The 27,885-nt window shown below is 35.3% G+C and overlaps 2 protein-coding genes across 2 annotated transcripts; one reads left to right on the top strand and one right to left on the bottom strand.

The window, feature by feature from the left end:
- Nucleotides 1-2,974: 2,974 nt before the first annotated feature.
- LOC127838784 (protoporphyrinogen oxidase-like) lies at nt 2,975-16,818 on the bottom strand. Its single transcript, XM_052366774.1, has 3 exons — nt 16,660-16,818; nt 8,553-9,574; nt 2,975-5,214 (listed from the first exon to the last, which is right to left on the bottom strand). Exons 1-3 carry the CDS (start codon nt 16,741-16,743, stop codon nt 4,875-4,877), a joined length of 1,446 nt encoding a protein of 481 aa, XP_052222734.1. The 5' UTR covers nt 16,744-16,818; the 3' UTR covers nt 2,975-4,874.
- Nucleotides 16,819-19,423: 2,605 nt separating this feature from the next.
- Nucleotides 19,424-25,763, top strand: LOC127839142 (uncharacterized). Its single transcript, XM_052367342.1, has 3 exons — nt 19,424-20,961; nt 22,180-22,299; nt 24,647-25,763. Exons 1-2 carry the CDS (start codon nt 19,451-19,453, stop codon nt 22,268-22,270), a joined length of 1,602 nt encoding a protein of 533 aa, XP_052223302.1. The 5' UTR covers nt 19,424-19,450; the 3' UTR covers nt 22,271-22,299; nt 24,647-25,763.
- The last annotated feature ends 2,122 nt before the right edge of the window (nt 25,764-27,885 follow it).

Below are 27,885 nucleotides of genomic sequence, written 5' to 3'. Positions count from 1 at the left end.
TTGACCCTAATGTCATAAGAGAAGTTCAGTATCAATTTGAAGTGAATCGGTGTAGAAAAGAAGAAATTATAGTAAAGGCAATTTTGGGTGGGTGTGGTCTATGTGGGCGGGGCCCCAGGGTTGGTTATGGGGCCATGCATAGTTGAGATTGACCCTAATGTCATAAGAGAAGTTCAGTATCAATTTGAAGTGAATCCGTGTAGAAATGAAAAAATTATAGTAAATGGAATTTTTTGGTGGGTGTGGCCTATGTGGGCGGGCGCCCCAGGGTTGGGATTGGGGCCATGCATAGTTGAGATTGACCCTAATGTCATAGCAAAAGTTCAGTATCAATTTGAAGTGAATCCGTGTAGAAATGAAAAAATTATAGTAAATGGAAATTTTTGGTGGGTGTGGCCTATGTGGGCAGGGCGCCCCAGGGTTAGGAATGGGGCCATGCATGGTTGAGATTGACCGTATTGTCATAAGAGAGGTCCAGTATCAATTTGAAGTGAATCGGTGTAGAAATAAAGAAGTAAATGTAAAATAACCTAAAAAAATGAGTGATAATTTCTGACGCGGCCCCACCCCAACCGCTATAACTTTTGACCCAGGGGTCAGATCAAAATTCCAAATAGTGCAGGGTCGCACATATGCTCATAGCTACCATGTGTGTAAGTTTCAAGGTTCTAGTGCTTTTAGTGTAGGAGGAGATAGTGGCCAGGACGGACGGACAGACAGACGGACGGACGGCGGAGATAACCACAATATCCCCACCTTTTTTTCAAAAAGCGTGGGGATAATTACTATCTGAACGACATAGAAATTAAGGGCATTGTCGAAACCTAAACGCGATGTGTGACGGACAGACAGACGGACGGACAGTCCGATTACTATATGCCCTCCTTCGGGGGCATTAAAAGGTCTATTAAAATACTTCAAGTAATGAAGTGGGACCTATTTGGTTGTCAGAAAAATAATTATGTGTTTGTTTAAATAAAGATTGAACATTTATTTATTACATACTGCAAGGAATTTAGTTGAACAGTTTAAACTCAAACACATTAATGTTTAGTGTGGAATAAAAAGTATTGATTTATTTTCCAGCTTAATACATCTTGGTCAATTTAAAATGCAACCTATCAATGTCCAATAAACGCGAATGGACCAATGGTCAACACATATATAATATTGATACACCAATAACAAAATATTTATGTTCAAAATGTAGATTTATATTAAGATTTATTGTTGTTAATATGTACAAAGTGTTTAGAGCATATTCAATTTAAACATTAAAAAAGTCAAATAAATATCATTCATAAACGATATGCATAAGGTTTTGCTATATGAAAAGGACATAATACAATAATTTGATTATTAAATCTAACCTTAACTCGAACTTTTTATCAAAAGAAATGACTTTGTTAGCTATGTTCAATGTTCAAGGGCAAACACGTCAGAAATGTGGTGGAGATCTCTGGGGATGGAAGAAGTGTGTTGCATATCTACATTGTACAGTGGTAACAACATGCTGTTGTACTGCCATGATCATGAACTTCAACTAATTGTTTTTAATGAAAATTCAATACAGCTCCAGCAGTTGGAGTTTCACTTCTTTATATTGTAGCTAATTTCAAGGGCACACAACTCAAGAATGTGTGGATAATTGGCCACGAAATTACAACTGTCTTGAACATCTCAACTTCATGATAATGCAATTATTGATTTACAAATAAAATCAGTAAAGAAATGCTAAAGAAATAGATTAAACATACTTGTAACAGTTCATGCAGACACATCCACTTACATGTACCCATAATGACAGAGTGGCTCCTATATAACAACTCCCTTCTGAGGTATAATAAACAACAATAGCTTTGACATATTAAAGTAACATAAATACCCAAATTCAACGAATATTTCACAAAATATTTCTTTTAATAAATTTAACCGCTTTGGCGAAAATATTGTTAATTGTTTTCGAGTTTGACCATTAAAGATGTAAGTTTATAAAGCTTTAAAAAAGCCGTCGTTCCAGCAGTGGAATCGTTACCTCACTTTAATGGATTGCATTCCAACCCGCAAGGTATCAAGGTCAGTACGGGGTGAGTAACAACACTATCGCGTTAACTAGATGAACTTAAAGTTTATTTTGACCAGAAAGTTCTTGAATGAAATGATCCGCAATAGTATTATGTTATGTCAATCGAAGATATTAATGTGTTTTCAACACTTCAATAACAAGGGCTGTTTGTAAAACATGCATGCCCCCCTATATGGGCTATAAGTTGTAGTAGCAGCCATTGTGTGAATACGTTTTTTGTCACTGTGAACGGTGGTGGTGGTTGTGGTGGTGGTGGTGGTGTAGAAGTAGTAGTAGTAGTAGTAGTAGTAGTAGTAGTAGTAGCAGCAGCAGCAGCAGCAGCAGCAGCAGTAGTAGCATGCATTACAAAAATGCAGTTAGTCTTACATTTGGTAAAATTTAATTATATTACAAGGGAGGCAAATGCTGTAACAAAAAGAACATGCAAAAACGGTAGTTGTTTCCCTTGTTTGAACCATGCTAAATCCTTAAAATGCCTATTTCCAGTAACTGTGACCTTCACCTGTGACCTTGACCTTTGACCTAGTGACCTCAAAATCAATAGGGGTCATCTGCGAGTCATGATCAATGTACCTATGAAGTTTCATGATCCTAGGCCCAAGCGTTCTTGAGTTATCATCCGGAAACCACCTGGTGGACGGACTGACCGACCGACCGACATGAGCAAAGCAATATACCCCCTCTTCTTCGAAGGGGGGCATAATAAGTACCAGTTTTGCTTAATGTAACTAGAAATATTCCACTATATAGACCACTGTATTAAGCATGAGCCGATGATTCAAGATACTATTAACAATCAAATCAAATAATGTCGTCCGACAAACCACTAAACAGGTCTGTTCTAAGAACACGTGTATAAATATTTCAAATACATACGTATGATTGACATATGTTTTTATGTTATTCCATTATTTTTGTGTTTTTATATTCTGTATCAATTACATATATGATCAATAATATTTAATAAAGCGTAATAAGCCTTGAAATCTGGCACAACACCCTGTAATTGATTTGCATGTGATGCAGCTAAGAACCACGCAGAAAAAAGCATTTTCTATCTTTGTCTCATGTATGTAACTTTTGATTTTTCATCAACACCAACCACAATCAAAGCCATATATCTCTATAAGACATTTCTTGTTTTATAATTTAATAGAATAAAATCAAAGGACTGCAATATAGATTGAACCTGCTTGCTAATAAAAACTTAAGCTTTGTCACAAAAGTAACTAATATCCATGCAATGCTTTGCCAGCCAAGAGCAAATAACTCAGTGTTGGGCATTTGGGATTTAACCCATTTATGCCTAGTGGACTCTCCCATCCTTCTAAATTGGATCAATTTATTTCCAAAATTAGGGATGTCTAGTATATTTATTTCTATATTTAGAATATTTCTTACAGAAATTCCTTTAAGCAAACAGCGCAGACCCAGATGAGACGCCGCATCATGCGTCTCATCTGTGTCTACGCTGTTTGCCAAGGCCTTTTTTCTAGACGCTAGGCATAAATGGATTTAAAGTGTCTTGCACAACTATAGTAAATGTAATGACATATTTGAAGCTTCTATTTAATTGCTTGAGAAATGAAGAATCCCTGCACAAACTTAGAACATTTAATTATTATCTTATAACATTCAATAAGTTTAACCCTTTACCACTTAGATATGTATTTTGACGCATGTGTAGTCCCCTAAAATATTTAAAATCAAAGACCTATTTGTTTAATAATCTTACTAGATTCAAGTATTAAATGCTTAATTTCCAAACGTTTAATACTGATCAGCAGCAAACAGCATAAAACCTGAACAGAATAGCACCAAACAGCATAAAACATGAACAGAGTGCGCGTCGATCATGAAAAAAGCGTCTTTTTATCTATACTTCATGACCATAACATGTTTTAAGTTTCAATAGAATTGCTTAAGAAATCAGTCAGAATATAACTCCAAAAAGTTACAAAAATGTATATCAACTGGCAAAAAAATGGCTCAGAGAAGACACACTACTAATGATTACTGGTCATGAAAACTTCTTGCATATCTTCACGTACGATGAGGTATTTGAAGTAGAAAAATGTGAAAGTATTTTTTTCCAGCAGAGGTATAATAAAAGGTCATTATTTGTAATACAAAAACCTCTTACATTATCCTAAACCCTACAGAATATTATACAAATATTTAAAAAACAAGTGCATAAAAATACAAGTGCAACAACATCTACACTATTTCCTACTGTATTAATGTAGCTCTACAGGTAATAAATTATAACATTTCAAATCTCAGACAACCAATTCCAAAACCAAAACTATCATCTAACACAACAATGGCATTTCACAATAAACAAGAGATGTGTTTGTGAGAAACACAATGTCCCCTACTGCACCACTTTGAAGCCATATATTTGACCCTTGACCTTGAAGGATAACCTTGACCTTTCACCACTAAAAATGTGCAGCTCCATGAGATACACATGCATGCCAAATATCAAGTTGCTATCTTCAATATTGCAAAAGTGTATATTAAATGAGCGATTTTGACCCATATATTTGACCTTGAAAGATGACCTTGACCTTTCACCACTCTAAATGTGCAGCTCCATGAGATACACATGCACACCAAATATGAAGTTGCTATCTTCAATATTGCAAAAGTTATGGCAAATGTTAAAGTTTGCACAAACAAACAAAGCAACAAACCAACAGACAGGGCAAAAGCAATATGTCCCCCACTATAGTGGTAGGAAACATAAATAGTGGTGTGGGACATTAAAATAATATCATGCATAGTTTCACAATAATGAGGCCCCAGTGACACGTTCAATTTCCACTCTTGCGTTATTCATACAGTCATGAATCGATGGACCTCGATATGACGAACCAACCAGACTTAACGGAAGTCTCTCAGCTCGAATTTCTGCAAAAACGTCCTCTAGTATGTTTTCGTGACCGATAAAATACTGGGGGATGCAGTTTTTCATTACTTCTACTTTGATTTTTGTTGGTGTTTGTGTAAAGCCGAGGTGTTTTTGTAACGCTTTGACAGCGTATTGGCCGAGCGCTCCGTCCGTCATTGATGGAACAACTGCTTTGAGATCATCGAACCAAGCCCCTCCAAGCATTATTGTGTACCTGAAATATTGAAACACAATACAGAAACTGTTAATCCTTTACCACTCATATATGCATTTTGACCTAATTCTTGTCCCGTAGAAAATCAAATTAAAGACCCATCACTACTCAGAATCAACAAAAATTTCGTACAATATTTTGTAAAATAAAGTTAAACAAGAGCACCGCATAACGGGTGCCAATGCTCGACTGCGGGTGCAGTTTTGAATAAATGAAAGCTTGTCAGAATTTTTTTTTTTTTAGAGGTCACAGTGACAATGAACTTTCACCTAGTGATTCAAAAATGGGTGTGGCATGTAGAACTCATCAAGGTGCATCTACATATGAAGTTTCAAAGTTTCAGGTGGAAGCACTTGCATTTTAGAGCAAAATGTCAAGGTTTTAGCACAACGCGGACGGAGGACGGCGAACGACACGACCAGCTGGCTATTACAATACCTCAGGTTTTCTCCGAAAACAGCCAAGCTAAAAATAAAAAATCAAGGTTCCATGTAGCAATTGCCGAAATTTCAACGCCAGATGTGGTCTGGTAACATAGATGTTTGAAGATATAAATGCACGTTTTTATTTTTTTGTGACACAATTAATTCCATTTAAATTGCCCGCAAATATATCTATTCATATGACACAAGAACACTAAAATGGTACCATGTTAGTGTTCTTGTGTCGTATGAATAGATATCGATGCGGGAAATTAAAATGGAATTAATTGTGACACGAAAAAATAAAAACATGCATTTTATATCTAGTCTACAAACATCTATGCTACCAGACCACATCTTGATTTGAAATTTTTGCTATTTCTATAAGGAACATTGATTTTTTATTGAGTAACTTTATTTTAGGAAATGCTTTACGTAATTTCCGTTGATTTTTTAGTATTAACGGGGCATTAAATTAAATACTTTTTTTACTATATTCATGTTTTAAAGGCTTCATTTCTAGCCCTAATATACTGATGAGCTGCAAACAGATTACAGCCTGAAAAAAAACGCAAATTACTTGCAGTCTGTTCTGGTTTTATGCTAGTTGCGTATAGCCATTTGCACTTTGCCTCTAAGTGGGAAAGGGTGACAACCCTAACCCTAACCCAAAGGGTGACAACTCTATTCACTGGGAATATGTGAAAGACCAGTTGTCATATAGTTAACTGTGTCAATAGTGAATTGATTACATTTAATATCATACTTACAACATGCAGCAGTGTGTTTTTTTCATTTAAAATTGGGTTCAATAATCAACCCCATTTCCAATGGAAAAAAAAAAAAAAAAGTAGTTATTTGTCCCAAATGAGAGCTAAAAATTCCCAATGGAAGATTAAAAAAAAATATTATTTTTTTTACAGCACAATATTTTTTGCCATTCCCCATCCATTTAAGTTCTTAGTAAATATAATACTGGAAACACTTGTATTCTCAAATTTGAAGCATTTTTAGCAAAACAACAAGAACTCTTGTCTTAATGATCCTTTATTTAACTGTCTCAGGTTAGTATTGTAAAAAGACACGTAATTTAATGTTTTTTGTGGGATATGGGAGAAAAAATCACCATGTTGATCATTTGATGTCATATGGTTGATTTTCATGATACAATATACCACAGGATGTTCACTTTTAAGGTATGATTTTACTGACTGAATATGAAAAGTTCCTGCTATTGGTGTATTTAAAGATTTGTTAATAACAACACTGGTAGAATGTTTCTTTGAAAAGTTAATGAAAAGCATATTTTTTGTTCCAGGTAAGGTAATGCTAACAATCAGTGTATAATATGAAGTAATACATTTACCCTGAAGTACAAGTTATAAATGGGCAGTTCTCTGTGCAAAGGGGGTTTAATGCATTTGCATTAAGTGTTGTCCCAGATTAGCCTGTGCAGTGAGCACAGGCTAATCAGGGATGACACTTTTTCCTTTTTATGATATATTTTGTTTTAAGAAAGTCTCTTCTTAGCAAAAATCTAGTTTAGGTGGAAAGTGTTGTCCCTGATTAGCCTGTGCAGACAACACTTTGCACATTCATTAAACCCCCATTTGTCAGAGCATGGCCCAAATGTATAAACATTAAATAAACTACACATTTTTCAATAACATTGATACCCCCACATCACATGCTTGGACTGAGACAAATCCACCATATATTCTACTGCAGGCAAAAAGAGTTAGACAAAGGGCCATTATTCAGCAAAAACTCATAGCAGCCAAAATTTCTGTCTTTATGATCATCTACACATTTAAACAAAATTTCAGGCAACTATAGTTTATACAGCAGAAAAGCACACAAAAGACCATAATTCTGCCAAAAAACGTTGCTACCAAAATTACCTTTATTATGATCATCAAACAAGAGACTATTCAAGTGCTTGACGATATAACGTAAGCCATCATGGGGAAATTGTTCATAATTTATGAGATGATCTTTCAAAAATAAAGAAAGGAAAATACAAATAATTTTTCATTGTATTTTTTTTGGGGGGGGGGGGGTAGGGAGGGTTGAGAGGGGGGTATAATGTGGGGTGTGGTCATTTATTAGACGATCTTTAAAAAAAAAAAAGGAAAAAAAAAAAATTGGGGAGGGGAGTTGGCGGGGGGGGGGGGGCAGGGATTTGGGATTGGGGCGTGGAGTTTTGTTTGGGTGGAATCCATGTTGGTAAACAAGTATGCAAAATATGAAAGTAATATGTCAAGGGACACGAGAAATATTTGGGGTAGTACACAAACTTTAACATAGATTTATCAATAATATGCATATTCTAAGTATAAAAGGGGCAATAATTCTGTCAAAATGCTTGATACAGTTGTCTGCTCTTGTTTGTAGGTTGGGGTCATGATGGTAAACAAGTATGCAAAAAATGAAAGCAATATGTCAAGGGACACAGGAAATATTTGGGGTAGTACGCAAACTTTAACATAGATTTATCAATAATATGCACATTCTAAGTATAAAAGGGGCCATAACTCTGTCAAAATGCTTGATACAGTTGTCTGCTCTTGTTTATAGGTTGGGGTCATGATGGTAAACAAGTATGCAAAATATAAAAGCAATTTGTCCAGGGACATTGAAAATATTCGAGGTAGTACAAAAACTTTAACATTTGCACGGAAACGGAAACGCCGACCCCGGGGTGAGTAGGATAGCTCCACTATATATATTTCATATATAATAGTCGAGCTAACAAGTATGGTCATTTGGCTGTGAAGTTTGAGCGTAATCCACTCAGCAAATTAAGGTATTCAACACAGAAGCTTTGGCACGTATTTAAGGACAGACAAGTGCAACATTTAATGCCCCCAAATCCATGGGGGCATGCAAATTATACAAAGCAAAAACCCAGGATACCTGCTCCCAGGCCTGTCAGTCCGATCATGGGTGGGAAATGTACAGGAGTCGTATATAACCCCAAGCACCGCCTTGTCCTCGCTTGAGGGCAACAGATGTCCAAACCCCGGTGTGGGAGGTACAACTTGTCCATCAAACTCAACACAAACCACCACAGCATTCACTGCAGAAATTTTACTCAAATTCTCCTTCAAATTCTGCTGTTCTTGATTCAAGAGACTTGCAAAATCTGGAGCGAAAATACTGGACACTACATGGTCAGCATCCAAAGTTTCCCCATTTATAACAATCTTTGCTTTGCCATCATCAAACATCACTTCAGAGCAAGGTGTGTCAAGGACTAATTCAACCCCTTGCGAAGATGTAAGAGAATCTCTCAAAGTTTCTGGTAAGGTTTGAAGCCCTTGGCGGAACGAAAACGCTGACCAGGTCTCCTTTCTCATGGTATCAAACAAGGTGGATTGTCTCCTAGGTGGAATTGGGCGTCTACTAATCTTAAGCAACCCTTTAATGACAGGCCCTCCACCAACTTTTTCCGCCTCTCTTAATAACGGAAAACACGAGTGCAAGCTAAGTTTTCTACAGTCGCCAGCAAATATGCCTCTGCACAAAGGATCGACCGCAAACTCTGCAAGCTCGGCATGAAACCTCCGAGTGACAAAGTCGTACACTGATTCATCCTCGAGTTCTGACGGCTTTGTTAAAATATCTCGAAACGAGTGCAGAAACAGAGGTGCTGAAAACGGTGCCTGCTTCTTGAAGAAAGCTGAAAACTTATTTGGAAGCTTGTGTAATGCTCCTTTTGCATAAATAAATCGATTCTGCGCTGCCGGTTCATGCCTAGATACGTGAATCACATCCTTAGACAGACCAAGATCTTCAATTAAACAGAGGCTGTTGAAGCCAGCTGGTATGCCAGTGGCTCTCAGACTCCTGGGACCCAGCTCCATTTTGGCTCCACCTTCAGACGTTACTGTTTTAATCCAACCACCAACTCGATTCGAGGCCTCAAGAATAATTATCTGAAAGAAGGTAAAATAAACCCTTTTAATATTTTATAATATAATAATGTTTTCTATTGTTAAAAAAGCAGTTATCAAAAATAGCACAAGTCCATATGCCCTATCCATCCTGGAAAAATATTTTAGCACCACCTTCAGACATAACTGTTTTATTCCAACCACCAACTCTGTTTGAGGACTCAAGAATAACAAGTGTTCCGCGGTCGGAGACATATGCCCTGCCAAACATGGCTTTGAACTGGTGATTCAAATTTCAATAGGGGTCATCTACTGTCCAAGGCCCATGCGCATGTGAAGTATCAAGCCAATCGGTCAATACGTTGATGAGTTATTGATCGGAAACAATTTTAACATAAATTGTGACAGTGACATTGACCTTTGACCTAGTCACTCCAATTTTGATAGGGGTCATTTACTGCCCAAGGCCAATGCGCATGGGAAGTATAAGTTGTATTGTTGACGAGTGATTGATCAGAAACGCTTTTTGCACTTATTGTGCCAGTGATCATGACCTTTGACAGAGTGACCCCAATTTTAATAGGGGTCATCTACTGTGCAAGGCCAATGCACATGTGAAGTATCAAGCCAATCGATGAATCAGTTGACCAGTTATTGATCGAAAACAATTTCACACTTACTGTTTAACAGTGACCTTGACCTTTGACCTAGTGACCCCAATTTCAATAAGGGTCATCTACTGTCCAAGGCCAATGCACATGTGAAGAATCAAGTCTATCGGTGAATCAGTTGACGAGTTATTGATGGGAAATGATTTCACACTTAAGTGTGCAAGAGTGACCTTGACCTTTGGCCTAGTGACTCCAATTTCAAGAGGAGTCATCTACTTCCCAAGGCCAATGCACATAAGAAGTATCAAGCCAATCGGTGAATCAGTTGATGAGTTATTGATAGGAAACGATTGTACTCTTAATGTGTATCAGTGACCTTGACCTTTGATCTAGTGACCCCAATTTTAATAGGGGAAATCAACTGTCTGAAGCCAATACACATGTGAAGTATCAAGTCAATCGGGTAATTGATTAATAAGTTTAAATGAACGCTAATTCAGTAATTTGCAAACACTTGTTTCCCTGACATACATCCACTGAGTAATTACTAATAATTAAGTTGTTGGTATCTAAAATGTTTTATGCATTGTTAATTATCACAGGACATTTCAATAATTCCCCAAAACGTTATGATGACCATCGTTAATTTGATCGTTATTTACCGTTTTTGCCAAGAGCCACATTTATTTTCTGTATTGTCCACTATCATGTTAAAATGACATAAGCGACAGGTGCGCATAGCGATGCAAAATCGTATATGTCCGCCTAATTGCGATTCGCACATTATTTAATTAGTATACGGTACAGTAATTGTTTCAATAATTAATTATCTTAAAGACCATAACAATAAAAATACAACTTGTCTGTTTTTTTAATTAAAATTACATGTAGAAATATGTTTTGATATAACAGTATTACGCATTAAATGCACAATTTCCATGACGATTACACTTGGTTTTTGTCATAAAACGTAGAGGAGTACACATTACAGACCGATTAGTGTGCTTGGTATGTCAAAGCCACTGAAATAATATAATATTGAAACGGTGTTATTCACTTCTGACTAATTCACAACCGTAGGCATCTTAGCATCCTTGGGACCATACTCTAATACTGGTCGACTAAGAAGTTTGGTAAAGGAGCAATTAAGATTTATTAATAAGGGCACATGGCGGCTTTTGCATTTGAAAAGGGCAGAGTGGAGCTTAAGAAAGGCGGCTTGGCACAGCACCATGCAAAAAGGGAAAAACATTAGGTTATAAGCAGTACACCAATCGTTTGCTCATCGTAATATTTGATGTAACCTAAGTCGATAACGATGTTGAATATTTACACTGTTTGAAATTTCAAAATGAAAATGTCCGCAAGAATAGTGTGCTGAAACATCGTCGTGTTTTTCAAGTTGAATGCAAAGGATAATGTCTGTAGGCTGCCATGCAGTTAAATGTATGTGTTTTTGAAGTTTATCCGTCGCTTTCCTTAAATGGTTAAGAACAACGTCTGTTTAATGATACTCAAGAAATCTGTACTCTATATGGACTACTATTTGTCAGTTATAGCAGTGATTCATTTTGAAATCTACATCAATGAGTCCCTGGGACTCTCATATTTTGAAACAATGGGTCCAAACTGAAAACAATGGGTCCCAGATTGTGTCTTTGTAAATTCGTTACAAATAATCTACTTAACATGATACACCTTAGCCAAGGGCTCTTTTATTCAATTTTACAGCTAAAATCGGTTTATAGCAAGTAAAATCTTTATTTGTTTTACTTTTAATAACATTAACAAACAGTGAAACATATAACATCTTAAACAGAGAACTTTTAACATCTTTAACAATTAGGACTGTCTAGACTTTTAATAAATTCGATGACTAGTGTTTATATTTTTTTGGTCAAAAGTAGTATCAACAGTAGTTCTGGCTACCATAACTGTAAATGTCGCTTTTTATGATTTTTGACTGGCGCGACTTTATAGTTATGGACCGACCCCATTAGGAAAGTCAACCAGAAATTCCCTAAAAGTTGACAATTAACAAAGACCGGTCCAAAACAGCTTTTAAATGCAGTTATTGGCCCAAATCAACCACTTGATCGGAAAGATTGACATTTTTCACATTTAACTGATATATTCTTTCACAAAATACTATCTTAAACATTTAAAATTTATCTTTTCTGCTTTTACATATCGAGAAAAGCAGCGATGTGGCAGACTTACTTGAAATGCGAATCTCCCGAGATTCCACGGTCATATGACGTTATTTCTATTTTTAGTAACATACCATGTGCTAAAGTGTTTTCAAATTTAAAATGACATTTCCCAGTATTTTAGATTATTCTGGCTTGTTTTGTAAACAAATTGTAGTGTAAATACAAACTCAAAGTAAAAATTATTTAAAACTACCTGATTCACACTGAAATCAGTCTTATAATCCACCAAGCGTAAGTTGTTTATCACAAATAATAGATTTCAGAAAACGAAAGTAATGTTTACAATTTCAGCAAAATATATCAAGGTCGATCCGAAAGTATCCAAATGAAAACTCGTCACATGACAAAGCGACAATGGGGTAAAAATAGTGAATTTCAGACTGATGAGAGTTATTTTCATATATTGTAAGATGCATTTGAAACATTTGAATCTTAAAATAATCCCCGATGCAGTAATTTATACTCATTCACCAAAATATGTAGAAATGTGTCCAAGAAAATGAACTTTCTTTGAATTATAGCGTGACATAAATATGTTATGACTCTGGTTGACTTTGGTACGGGGTTGGCTTCAGCGTACAGGTCTGTCAATTCTATATAAACTGTACGCTGAAGTTTCTTTAGCTATATAAACAGCAGATGTCTGTGTTGTTATATGTACTTACATTCTACGTAACATAGGACGGAATACTTTATGATCTGTATCACTATAATGTATGCAGGTTTTTTTTTGGCCTGATTTTATAGCCGAAATTCGGCTATGTTCCCAATCCCAAAAAGTATACTTTTTTCCCAAAATGTGGCAAAAATTCCCAATTGCAAAAAAAAAATTTTTTTTTTTTTTTTTTTTTTTTTTTTTTAGAAAGAAGTCTTATGTTTATTTTATCTCAATTTTAAATCAATTACATCTAACAAAGTATTATATGATTTTTTTCTTTTAATTTGAATGATTATAAAGAGTTAAATCAAATTTAGTATTTCCCTAATCGGTGGACTTTTCGTGTGGAAAAAAGGCTAATGAATTTATTTTCCCAATTTCATGAAAATGCCGATAAAATTCCCAATTCCAAAGCCATGGGCTATCGATATCTTCCCAAAAAGTGGAGAAAAAAAAACCTGGTATGTACCGTATTCAAATAAAAGATGCTTTTTATTTCAGAAATTGCAAATTTTAATTGTCACTTTAGAAAAAACAACACTGCTCAATTAATCCAGAAAATACTGATAACATCGCTTTACTATATAAATAATAACTGTCTGCGCTCACAACAGACGAACTCAAACTGCTTTTTCTGCCGTTTATTCTTCATTTTTAAACCACATGGTTTACATTGAGGCTGTGTTATCGATAAATATCTACACAGCGAGTTTAAATTGTTGAGGATCAATTTTGAAAACTTTTTTCGGTCGCATTTTCTTTGTTTACAATCCGGGACAGCCAATTAATCGTCCAACAAACTTTTAATAAAACGCTGTAACTGATTAATTAATCGATATATTTCAACCAATCAAAATACGCGTATTACATTCCCAATGTAGTAATGTGACTTCCGTTCTACTTTTCAAAACGGTGTTGACATTTGTTTTGCTAACATCCGCGAATCGTACTCGGTATCATGTACAACTTTGACGACGTTGAAATTCGGAGTTTTTAAACAATGCGTCCCGAGAACGCACATGTTTGAAAAAGATGTGTCTCCAGAAAAAAACGTGCGTCTGGCACTGCAAAATGAATCACTGGTTATAGAACAAACATTACTTTGCAGCAGTTTGCTTAACTAGTCCAACTTGTTGACGCTCTCAAATATTAAGCTACTTTATATATTGGTAATATTTGGAGCGTCCAACCGGGCTGGCATTTAAAATGTGTTGGACTCTTTTCTTTCTTTGTCTATATTGTTGCGCAAGGATTTTGTGCGCAACATTCAAGCCCCGATATAAGACACTTAATATCAATGGATTGCAATAATATTTACATACCTGTGTAGATAATTCATTTCTGGATAATTTTCCATAAAAATTATGTAATGACACTTTGAATTGTGCATGCCTGAGCAATTTAAATCCAACCACTATTCAATTTTTCAATATCTCTCGATTCGCTCGCTGTGTAGATATAAATCGATAACACGACCTCGATGTAAAGCATCTGGTTTAAATGTGAAAGAATAAACAGCGTAAAATACAGTTTGCGTTCTTCTGTTGTGGTGCAGAGCGTTATATAGTAAACCGATGTTATACTTTTCTGGCATTAATTTAGCATTGTTTTTTTTCTAAATTGACAATTAAGAAGTTCTGAAATAAATTACATCTTTTATTTTTATACTGTACATAAATAATATCAATACAGATCGTACAGTATACCTTCCTATGTAACGTAGAATGTAAGTACATAAAACAACACAGACAGAGGTGCGAAAAAGACATGCATAAAAACTTGCTGAAACTTAGAAGAGAGAATAGAAACTGCACAATATCTGTTTTGAACATATGCTTATTTAATCGACAAAGATTAGCATACTAGATCTAGTTAGGTAAAAGTCGGCGTTAAAAGCTCATGTTAAATAAAATTACGCGTACACGTGACACCGTAATGCCTTCTTCTGATTGGTTCATATTTAAATCAGTTTCAAGACATGGCTACAGGTCAGTGACTGTTTTGCGATTTAAGCTGAAGTTTAACTGAAGAATTTATGCCTTTCTAACTTTGAACTGACGATATTTGAGGTAAAAATGGACTTCTGAATTAAAACTGAATGAGTTGGTAATGTTATTCTGCAATTTTATGCAAATTGATGAAAATTTTAACTTTTTGGTTTCCAACACATTAAAGGTCCTTCAACGATGAGACGTTCCAAAGAATTTAATTAGCCCATATAAAAAGTATCTCTTAATTCTTTGCGCGTCTTATAAATGAGACTATTTGTTTAACTTAATAATAAACAGCTTCTAATTTTACCATATCAAAGATCAATTCATATGAACAAAAAATACAAATTAAGATTCTTGTGGTGTAGGACGATTCATTGGTGCAATATTAATTACAAAAGGTTTTTTTTGGGGTTGTGGGGGAAGGGGCCTTTAGCCCTTATGTGGGGGAAATTTTACGCGGGATTTTCCACTTTGGGGAAAAATTGTGCGCGTGGGAATTTTCGCGTCGTTCCCCTTTTTGGGAGATTTGTTTACTTACTCTCTCATTATTACAATACATTTGTACATGTTTGCACTATATTCATTGTTTTTTTCATAATTTATTACGTTAGCAGGGCTCGACATTAAAGGTAGTCCGACTGTCCGGGACAACCAAATTGTTAGTCCGGACAAGTAAATAAAGAATTTGCTAGTCCGTCGGGACAAGTGGTCATTATAATTGTATAACTTAGAAAAAATGCATTTAAAGCCATTATTTCTGTTGAGATATCACTCAACTTTTCTGAGTATATTTTGTATACGTTTAATCGTCGCAGCCTGAGATATTCCGTTAGTTCCATGTGATACATGTACTACACTGTACTGTTCACAAGGGAAGCAACCCTTAACATTTTTTTCTTTGCCAAGATAACAAGACTATTCTCCCTAGTAAAGAATATGCATTTTACGACACCTGTACACACCGATCTTACAGACAATTAAAGTAGTGACGTCCTCTCTATGTATAGAATGATTTTTTTTTTAAATATCAGTTAAGTACTGTACATATGTATCACTTTTAACATTTTCTGTTTGATGTTGGCAACACACACGTTTTTGTCAGGTATTATGGCTTTGTATAATGTTTAAAAATCAATAATCTTGAGTTTTCCTGTTATTCTAGTCAGTTCTTTTTGTATTGAAATTGCCTACAATTATGTTTACATGTATTTTGAACGATTCAAGTCTTTACGATTCGAGCATTTTGTATTATTTCATTATTTTTGCAAAGTACTGAGCAGAATAAGATAAAATGGTCAGGACAAGTTGCTTTTTGGTCAGGACAAGTGAAATTATGGTCTACTTGTCCGACTGGACAAGTGGCTTCAAAAGTTAATGTTGAGCCCTGACGTTAGGCAAGATTAAATTGAAATAGAATTGAGATATTATAATCATGAGACACAGCTTTCTATTAAAAAAAAATATATTTTTTTTTTTAAGGGGAATTTTTGGTTCTGAAAGGGGAAAAAACAGCCTTGTTTGGTGGGGGAAGACGCCGATATTCGGCGTCTGTTATATAAGGTAAAAAAACCTGTATAATAGCAAGCGATGACAAGTGTCCGAAAAATAAAGTTGTCCGAATATTTAACACTTATGGAGTTATACAACTAACCTTTGAAAATTTGGCACTTTTCTTCAAGTAATATGCAGATGACAGTCCGCTTATACCACCACCTATAACAACCGCTGTTGGCATTTTTATCGTTTATTTTATTTGGCTACAATATTTCGGATATGCTGTTGTGCCGGCTGACAAGTCAGGCAAACGACTTTCACCTTGAAACAAGCGTTTTGGTAAAAACGTGTATTTTGCGGAACAATAAAAAATACCGCATCGCCGGTGAGTTAGGATATTTCAAATGTTCGAAACGTGAATAGTAACATAGAATTACGTTGCTTTTTTCTTTATTTGTTTTTTTTTCACGCGATTTTGCATTTTATTACACACTATTGAACTATTTCCCATAAAAGTGTTGAACTATCATAATGTGTAAATCCGAACATTGCACGTGACATGTTTTTGCGCGTGATGCACGAGGAAAGCAATCAATGAAAAGTTAAAAACAAACGTCTTTTCTCTTAACGAAATCTGACGATTATCAAATGTAAGTGGTTTTGTTAAACTTTGATGTTAAGTCTTAAGAATTAGTTGATTTACAAGAAACGTTCCTGTTGATGACTGTTATTAATTGTTGTTAATTACAATTGATACAATGACTATGAATTCCGAGCATTCTTTATGTTTATAAAATTGCAAGTTTTCAGTTAAAAGTTAAAGTAGTGGAGTAGCCTTATTTGTAAGAAAATAAATAGCAGAAATGTATTTAGCAACCTAGCCTAACTCTGTTGTGTTTTAATGTATTGTGTGTGCTGTAAAATAACTGTTGGGAGCTCACAGATGTCTGTACGTTTTGAAGTTGACCATTTAGTGTCAAGGATATAATGAAGTGTGTTAAATTAAAATTTAATCTTCAAGGACAAGGAAATGTTGTTCTGTGCCTCCAACCTCAGTTCTCAAAATGGCACACAGCTTAAGCACTCAGTCATTGGCGGCTGCATGTTTTTCCCACATTAAAGTGTGCCACATGTTGTCTGAAACAGGCACGGATTTACACGTGATTCCCTAGCCGCTAAAGCCTTCTATTTTTTCGTGTAAGTGTTTTTTGTGTGAAACAAAGTTGGCCAGATGTTCCGATTAACCCGATTTCCGACAGAAGACGTGCCCCCTCCAACCTTACTGCCTACTATCCACAGGGGGTCACCTGTTGTACGTTAAGACTCGATTATCACCGTCGCAAGAATCTCTTTAGTGCGATATGCTTTCCTTTTTGGCAGATATTTTAAGCGTCTGGGTAACATTAAGCGTCTGTCATGTACACTAAATAAGCATCTGGATGATCTCGAACCTTGTTTTGATGGCAAGTATACCAATTAACACTGTACTGTCAGAAGTGAAAGGCAACAACACTGGATAAATTTTTTGGTCTATCCAAAAAAAACAGAGTCTGATTCTGAGCCAAAGTTGTCGAGTCTAAGGTAAGAATTTATTTTTAAAAATGTATTATAATGCGTTTATTGCGCTAAGTTTATTCAGTATGTTTTTATGTTTAACTCTAAAATATTGAAATAAAGGAACAAACAGATTGAGCGTAAATTTATTAACACATTTCTTTATACTAATAGTACAACAAAAAAAGCCCATACAATGATATACAGTGTATGGCTGTTCCAATCTGTATAAACATTTTAGATATTAATTTCATTAAAATTGAATTTTATCAACGTTTTGTGCACTTTTTCAGCTTTTGCATTTTTAACTAATAATATTCACATTTTATCACGCTCTGATAAAATATGGTAATTGAAATATTGATCAAACCAACAGTATTTATGTATATTTTTAAATAAAATGTTTGAATAGTTAATTCAACTGAATTTTACATTTCTATATACTTTCTCTTTTTTATTTTCAGAACTCGTCATGAAGATGACTGTTAGAGTCCACCTACCAGCTCAAGTGTGGTTAAATTTAGCTGCCAGCCCCCTACCATTTGGAGTCACAGTGTATTTGTTACTTGTTGTATTGTTGAATGTCAATTACAATTTTAAATAAAAATTATACATATTTAACAGACAGCGTTTTATATTAACTTCTTTATGTTGAAATCACCTATATTAAGTGTAAACGTATTAATATATGACCGTTCATTGTACACTGACTTATTGTTGCCGCCCCCCCCCCCCCCTCCCCACATTTGTTAAATGGAACAAATTGTGTGCCCCCCCAGTTATGTCCTCTCTGGATCCAGCCCTGTCAAATTTTGATGAAAACAACAACATAATAATAATAATTCTTCAGAAAGAAATGTAAATGTGTTATTTTACATAACAGTGAATAATTCCAAATTTTTCCATCTCTGAACCAAGTGTTCAGTTGATCGATTGTTCACAGTAGATTGAGTGTTCAGTAGATCGAATGTTCATAGTAGATTGAGTGTTTAGTAGATCAAATTAATGTTCAGTAGATCCATTGTTCACAGTAGATTGAGTGTTAAGTAAATCGAGTGTTCACAGTAGATTGAGTGTTTAGTAAATCAAGTTAATGTTCAGTAGATCCATTGTTCCCAGTAGATTGAGTGTTAATTAAATCAAGTGCTCTTAGTAGATTGAGTGTTTAGTAGATCAAATTAATGTTTAGTAGATCGATTGTTCCCAGTAGATTGAGTGTTAAGTAAATGAAGTGGTCACAGTAGATGGAGTGTTCAGAAGATTGAGTGTTCACAGTAGATGGAGTGTTTAGGAGATCAAAATAATTGTCAGTAGATCGATTGTTCACATTCAATGGAGTGTTCAGTATATCAATTTATTGACATATTGTTCTATCTCATTTCAGACTGTTCAAAATGGGTGACAGAAAAACATTGTATGGTGTAGAAACATCCACATATGCCTTGAACTTGCTTGAAAATGCATTTCCATCTACACATCATAGTCAGTACAGCCTGATGTTTAAAGAACAGTGTGTTTCTAATAACATTAATGACACTGGAAATTGTTTTGAAACCAGGCAATCAACATGTGATGAAAACAATAACGTAGAGAATGTTGAACATGTTGATGAGTATGTAGGTAACATCAAATCTTCCTACAAAATAACTACTCCAGTGGACGAGCGCAGTTGTATACATGAATGCACAGTGAAAGATGAATGCCTTCACAGCAAAGTCGAATATACGAAAGTGGAGTTACTACCTTGTCTGATATGTGCCGTATCCTACGGTAACAGATCTGACGTTCTGAAGCACATGAATAAAATACATCACATGACAAACCTCTGTAAGATTTGCTACTTCGAGGAAGGTCAACTCAAGCGGTTTGCAAACCCAGTGTCGCTTAGAAACCACAAACTTCGAGATCATCCAGAAGACATGGTGAAGTGCATATGCGGGGCGATGCTCATCGATAATAAAATGCTGAGCTCGCATCTAAAGAAGTTCAAATGCGATCAGAAAGGTTCTGTTGGTGACTGCAGTGGAATGATTCGGTGCATTTGTGGTAAAAGGTTTGCCTCTGTGGAGCAGGTTATAGGACACCAGGCTAAATGCAGAAAGCGTGATTTGCTTGGTACGTTGTCATCAAATGCTAAACCTGGGAGCGTATTTGGGATAAAATCAAAACCAACCAATACCGATGTAAACAACAATAAGTCAACGTCTGATTCTGATGTGTCTTTGCAGTATTATTATGAGAATTCTAGATCAGCTTGTAAAAAAAACAAAGAAATGTCACAGACATGTAATGATGCTTTTGAAAGATTGATGCATGAAAATGACACTGAATTTTGCAAACACATTAGTAGGCTTGTTCCTAGAACTGGAATCCCGCAAAAATTTGCGAAAAGAAAGATTTCGCCCTTTCACACAGAATTCTCGGCAGATAGTGTAAAGAAAACAAAATCTGATCTCAATAATAATTTTCATTCAATGCCTGTAGAAAAAAACACACGTGGCAGTGTTACCACGAACACTTCTCCCAAAGGGGAACACTCTGGTACAATACAAAGTGTGAAGAAATTGGTACCCAGCAGTGATACCTACACCAGTCCTACAATTTACAAACCAAGATTCAACGGGAGAGGCTATTTATTGTTGGACAACTTGTCGATGGAAATGGAGGCTAGTGAAGCTGATCTCATTAAAAAACACCCTGAAGAATCATCTGTTTTCAACAACCCAGACATGTATGAAATCAGTTCTCAGTTGAAGAGTGATTCCAGTTCAACCAGCAAAGCAACCAAAGTTGACAAAGAACTTTCTATCTCTTCACCTTTGACCAGGAGAAGTGGGGTAGTTACAAGTATTTCTGCAAAACTCCAAATCAGGAACCTTGGAAAGAAAACCTACAGTGATATGAGGTATGGTAAACCTAGCATATGAGACTCAATCTGGGAAAACTGGGCTTATTGCATCTGCATTCCACAAAGAATAAAAAGGGACAACTCTTTTGGCCTAGACTGGATTTTGCGTTTACAAGACTTCCTTGAAACGAAAAATTCCATAAAAACGGAAAGTAATGTCTTAGATAAGCCTGTGCGAAATTTACATGCTAGTCTGAGACAATACTTTAAGCTCATGTATTAGCTCTGTAATCGTAGAGCACAGCTCATATATAATTTTTGTGCCTCCTTTGCAAATCAACATTTAAAGCGGGTATATACGATTTTGTCAAATATTTATGAATTTATATAAAATGTGTAAAAAATTATTATATATATATTTCAATATAAATTAAAATAAAAGTTAAGAAGAACATGTGTCGAAAAATGGGAAATAAGCCAGATATTTAATTCTGAAATTGAAAACGGCTGTACAGCCGAATTCGCCAGCATGTATACCATACATGTACGGTGTGAATCTAAACTTAGTTTAACGGTTTATTTGAATTCCCGCAAAGATATCTATTCATACGACACACGAACACTAACTTCGATCCTAATACAAAGAGGAATGCTTCGATTATTGTAGGAAAATATGTACGTCACAATCGGCTCGGGGCGCTAATTTGTCTTTGCTGCATTTTATGAAATTTGGCTTTAATGTATAATTTTTCTTTCCCATTTTATGTTATTGTAACATATTTTATCAATAAATTACAATTAAACACATATAAAAAATCGTATATACCCGCTTTAAAATCAACATTTTAAGGTATATTGGTTGTTTGTTGTTCAAATGTGTCTTTAAACGAACACTTGTCTTAATACGTTTCTGCTCGATAGATCTATTGAAGATATGAAAACATTATACTGAGATTAATTTATTTTACATTATTGCCTGACATTCAAAGATAAAACTTTAGATTTTCACACTGAGGCTTAACTGTTTGTTTTAGTGCATGCGTGAAATGTGCTCCCATAATTATTGCGGAATAACCTATGGTTGATTTCCTTCTTTGTTCATATATAAGTTTGCGATTGTTAGATTACAATATACACCTGCAGCTGCAAAAACTGAAGTGAACCCTTGGCTGTAACAACAAAACAAATTATTAAAGTTTAATTATGAATTTAAAATATACACTAGGGGTACATAATTAAACATAAATTCATACCAGCCCTTGCATATTTTTTCAGATATCCCTGCAAGACGTGCGGTCGACGGTTCAAGAAGCCCTATCTGTACGTGCACCAGAGATTGAAGCATAAATTCTCACAGACAATTTAGCCCTGTGCAGTAATTGGGCAATACCTAAGGTGGGAGTGAACTGTGTACTGATTGCGCAATAATTGTCATTTTTATTATGCCCCCAAAGGAGGGCATATAGTGATCGGAACGTCTGTCTGTCTTTTCGTCACACTTTGCGTTTAGGTTTCGAAAAATGCTCATAACTTCTATGTCTCTTCAGATGTAACCTTCACATTTGGTATGCATGTGTACATGGACAAGGCCTTTACAGCGCACACAAATTTTCACCCCTTTGACCTTGACCTTGAACTAAGAGTCCGCGTTTAGGTTTCGAAATCTGCATTTAGGTTTCGAAATATGCTCATAACTTTTATGTCTTTTCAGATGTAACCTTGATATTGGTATGCATGTGTATAAGGCCTTTTCATACGCACACAAATTTTGACCCCTTTGTCCATTAACTTAGGGTCCGCGTTTAGGTTTCGAAATCTGCGTTTAGGTTTCGAAAAATGCTCATAACTTCTATCAAAGTGTTTTTCGGCGGCATATGTCATCCTATGGAGACAGCTCTTGTTTTTTATGCCCCCGGTAGGGTGGCATATAGCAGTTGAACTGTCCGTCAGTATGTCAGTGTGTAAGTGTGTCAGTATGTCAGTCAGTCTGTCCAACCGTCCGAAAAAAACTTTAACATTGGCCATAACTTTTTCACTATTGAAGATAGCAACTTGATATTTGGCATGCATGTGTATCTCATGGAGCTGCACATTTTGAGTGGTGAAAGGTCAAGGTCATCTTTCAAGGTCAAATGTCAAATAAATGGCGTCTGTCCGTCCGAAAACTTTAACATTGGCCTTAACTGTTTCAATATTGAAGATAGCAACTTGATATTTGGCATGCATGTGTATCTCATGGAGCTGAACATTTTGAGTGGTAAAAGGTGAAGGTCAAGGTCATCCTTCAAGGTCAAATGTCAAATAAATGGTGTCTGTCCGTCCGAAAACTTTAACATTGGCCATAACTTTTTCAATATTGAAGATAGCAACTTGATATTTGGCATGCATGTGTATCTCATGAAGCTGCACATTTTGAGTGGTGGAAGTTCAAGGTCAAGGTCATCCTTCAAGGTCAAAGGTCAAAAATTTTTAAAAATTCAAAGCGGCGTTCTCATGAAGCTGCACATTTTGAGTGGTGGAAGTTCAAGGTCAAGGTCATCCTTCAAGGTCAAGGTAATCCTTCAAGGTCAAAGGTAAAAAAAATATTAAAAAATCAAAGCGACGTTCTCATAAAGCTGCACCTTTTGAGTGTTGGAAGTTCAAGGTCAATGTCATCCTTCAAGGTCAAGGTAATCCTTCAAGGTCAAAGGTAAAAAAATAATTCAAAGCGGCGTTCTCATAAAGCTGCACATTTTGAGTGGTGGAAGTTCAAGGTCAATGTCATCCTTCAAGGTCAAAGGTCAAAAAAAAAAAAAAAAAAATTTTTTATTTGACATATCTCAATAACTATGAGTTATCATTTAAACCATTTATAAGTAAATACATCTCAATGTGGAGAAATGTAGTGCTTCCTTGCTTTTAGATTATTGCAATTTTATAATTCTTGTGAATAGTTATGGTCAGCCGTATCAAGAATACTGTCAGCTGTATTCAGATTATACCTTATACATGGGCCGTGCTCTGTGAAAAATGAGTTTAATGCAAGTGCATAAAGTGTAATCCCAGATTAGCCTGTGCAGTCTACACAGGCTAATCAGGGACGACACTTTCCGCTTTTATGATATTTTTTGTTTCAAGAAAGTCTCATCTTAACAAAAATCAAGTTTAGGCGGAAAGTGTTGCCCCTGATTAGCCTGTGCGGACTGCACTGGCTAATCTGGGAGGACCCTTTACACGCATGCATTCAACCCCTTTTTCACAGAGCACGGGCCAATATCTATAGCTGTTTTTGAGGAGAAGTGTACCGCGCAAGAGCCATAACTCTTGTTAACTGTCGAAACCTTTAAAGGCAGGGCATTAACAGCTCTAGGCTTCACCAGCTTTAACTGTAGATTAAGTTATATATATACTCAACAAAAGTTATAACCGACCAATTGCTATTTTGAGATATTAAAACTCTGCGTAATGTGCTTAGCAAAAACAAATTATACCAAATGCTTAAACATTTTATTATCACCATGTATATAAATGTTTGTATTTTACTTCCACAGTTCAGAGATCTTTTCCATAAAAAAAAATTGGAAACGAGAATGAATTGGTGACAATCAAATAACTACTTAACCTATGAACTAGATTGTTTCTACAAGATCTGGTTGAATTCTGCATTGAACACATTTTTACACGTTTGCTTACCCTTCAGGCATCTTTTTAAGACTTTTATTGGGATGTACACTGGCCAAGTATTCTATTCCTATAATTTCAGAGCAAGATGCAGTCAACAGTCCTCAAGGCATAGTGCTGATTGCGAAGACAAGATTTTGTTTATATATAAGCATTTTATATTGTTGAACAATATTAATATCCTAAAAGAAGATTGTGTGTATAAAACTTTGCACGTTTTGTTCAGTTTATAGTTCTGCTTATTTGTTATGCTCCCCCTAAAAATTTTGGGGGCAGCATACAGTCGCCGCTTGGTCTGTCTGTCCGTCCGTCCATCCGTCCGTCCAATTTTTGTCCGGGCTATTTCTCAGCAACTAATGACCGGAATTCAATGAAACTTTATGGGAAGCTTCACTATCAAGAGGAGATGTGCATATTATCAGCGGGTTCTGGTCGGATGATTTTTCACAGAGTTATGGCCCTTTGAAATTTTCCATTAACTGTACATATAGTGCAATTCTTGTCCGGACTATTTCTCAGCAACTAATGACCGGAATTCAATGAAACTTTATGGGAATCTTCACTACCAAGAGGAGATGTGCATATTATCAGCGGGTTCTGGTCGGATGATTTTTCACAGAGTTATGGTCCTTTGAAATTTTATATAAAAAATTCTTGTCCGCCAACTACTGTGCCCTCAAGACGTTTCCTTTTATCTGAATATATAGTGCAATATTGTGAAAAAAAACAACTTTGGGGAGCATCACCTGTCTCCGACGGTTCCTTGTTCACTTTGTTTGACTCTATTGAGTATTCTTGTATTATAAATGTTTGTATGCAATATTATGAAATGTGCTTCATTTAGTTAAAGTAATGACCTCTACACTTCTTAACTTTGTTGTACATGTATAAATGTCAGTTAAAAAAAAAAAGAATACACACACTCTACTTTTAATAAGTGTCAAACAGATATAATACTTAATATTGATACTATTTATTTACCTTATCCAGTGATTCTTAGACTGTTATAAAACAATGATGCAATAATTTACTAGGGACCAATAGATTTTTTTAGAGGGCGAGGCAGCCAAGATTTAATAACAAAATCTGAACATTCTAATCTTAAGTCTGTTTCAGTTTCAATAACTGAGTTGTGTAGGAATATACAATTACAATATTTGTAAAGATATTTCTAAAAAAATAAATAAATAAGTTCTTTCTATACTGTTTGTTATATATTTTCAAATACAAGTAATAATTGGTTCATTAGAAATAGCCATCACTGCTGTGAGCCCTTTCAACATTAGTACATGATCAATAATTGATCATGCACATAGTTTTGATGTGTTTTAGTCAGTGGTCAAGATCATGTAGTCTCCTAAGAGAAATTGAACTTAAGGCTGTTAATTTAGCATTCAAATGCTATGTATCTTGTGCCAAATCATGTTTGCTGTATTCCCTATCATGTAAAGAGACTTCAACGTTTGTTAATAGAAAAAAAGGCCAACATTTTGAACAAGCAACATACTTTTTATAAGATCTATTACAATCACCAAGAGGAAGATAAATATAAAACAAGAGGGCCTGAAAGGCCCAAAGTCGCTCAACTGAGATAAAAAGAAATGACCTGTTCTTTGCCGCCCAAAATATCAATGGAACAAATGTTAAATTCTAACCAAATTTCATGAAGAATGAACAACAAATGGCCCCTTGGCGGCCACGTTTTTGTTTAACAGACCTGAACCATTTTTTTAAACTCTTCCAAGATATGTCCAAATTTCATGAAGATTGGGCAAAAAATGTGTCTTCTAGACTGTTCACATGTTTTCACTATATACATATAAAGAAAACTGCCCCACTCCCTGGCGGCCATGTTTTTTCACTGATCACGACCATTTTCAAAGTTGTCCGAGACATCCACATAACTAATGTTTTGACAAAATTTCATGATGATTAGGCAAAAAACGTGACTTCTAGAGTGTTCACAAGCTTTTTTACCATATAAATATAAGGAAAAAGGCCCCCCTGGCGGCCATGTTTTTTTACCGATCCAAACCATTATCGAACTCTATTGTCGTATCCAGGTGTGGTAGTGCGATCTCCTTCACTTACGCAAATGAACCAGTCACAGGACGGTTACAAGTTATGTAACTTTGTGAGCACTTATGTTATGCGGAAATATTTATTTGACGAATGCTTATTTCCGGTCATGATGACACCACTGACTGGTTGTAATGCAATTAACTAAAGGCATCCAGCCAGAGACGCCTGAATACACTCAAAGAATTTATTCATAAGTGAAAACCAAAGCAGCCTCAACAAAAATAACTTACTTTTATTCCAAGAACTCGGAAAATGAAGAACAATGACAGAGAATTAAGAACAGGTACAAGCCAAGTCTAAGGAATCTAAGTATCGTTACAAAAATGAACAACATACAGCAAATACCTTAATGGATGTAAAAAGAAGTTCACAATCTGTCAAAAACTGATATAAATATTAGTTACTGTAAGTCTAGAAAGTGCTTCAAAAATCTAGTTTACAAAATAGGTCTAACTTAATCTAAAGAACAATATTTATGGAGATTAGGAAACTTCAGTGAATCAAATATAACAATAAGAAGAATTTACTAAAGTTATTGAAATAAAATAGAGTCTTTCTAATTTAGAAAATACCAAATAAAAATAATCTAAATAATAAGAATCATTTAGAAAATAATGCCAAAATGTCTTGATGCTGGTGTTAAAATAATTTAGAGTTTAATTATTTCAAAATTCCAACTTTTTTCAAGAGCTGTTACCTTTTTAAGAAAGCATCAAAAGGTGATTAAATCAGCCAAAACATCTTATTTTATACAGTTCAGAAGACATAACTGGCAGAGTAGTATATTTTCTCTCAGAACAGTCCATTTATCAATGATCAATATCTTCCCAAATTCCAGAGCAGAACTAAAAATAGATTACTGAACCATGTTAAACAAGGGAGATAAATACTGCAAAATCATGTACATGTCTTTCTTTCAGCTATCTCTTAGTTGATAGGCTTATCATAAGTGCTAATGGCTAAAACAGTTATGTTAATTATGAAAATTCTGTGTTATGAAAAATTACATAATACAGTTAATGTTACATAATAATGACATAATAAAACCAAACTTTACTACACATGAAACAAATGTTCTGACCAAATTTCATGAAGATTGGGCAAACAAGTCAGAGTGTTAACAAGATTTTACTTTAGCCATATAAGGAAAAATGCTCCACCCCTGGGCAGCCATGTTTTTCAAGCAAAGGTTACCATTTTTGAACTCATCCAAGATATCATTGGGAAAAATCTTTTGAG

This window comes from Dreissena polymorpha, chromosome 7 (assembly GCF_020536995.1).
Source record: "Dreissena polymorpha isolate Duluth1 chromosome 7, UMN_Dpol_1.0, whole genome shotgun sequence".
Lineage (NCBI taxonomy): Eukaryota > Metazoa > Mollusca > Bivalvia > Myida > Dreissenidae > Dreissena > Dreissena polymorpha.
This window is presented reverse-complemented; position numbering and strand designations above follow the sequence as displayed.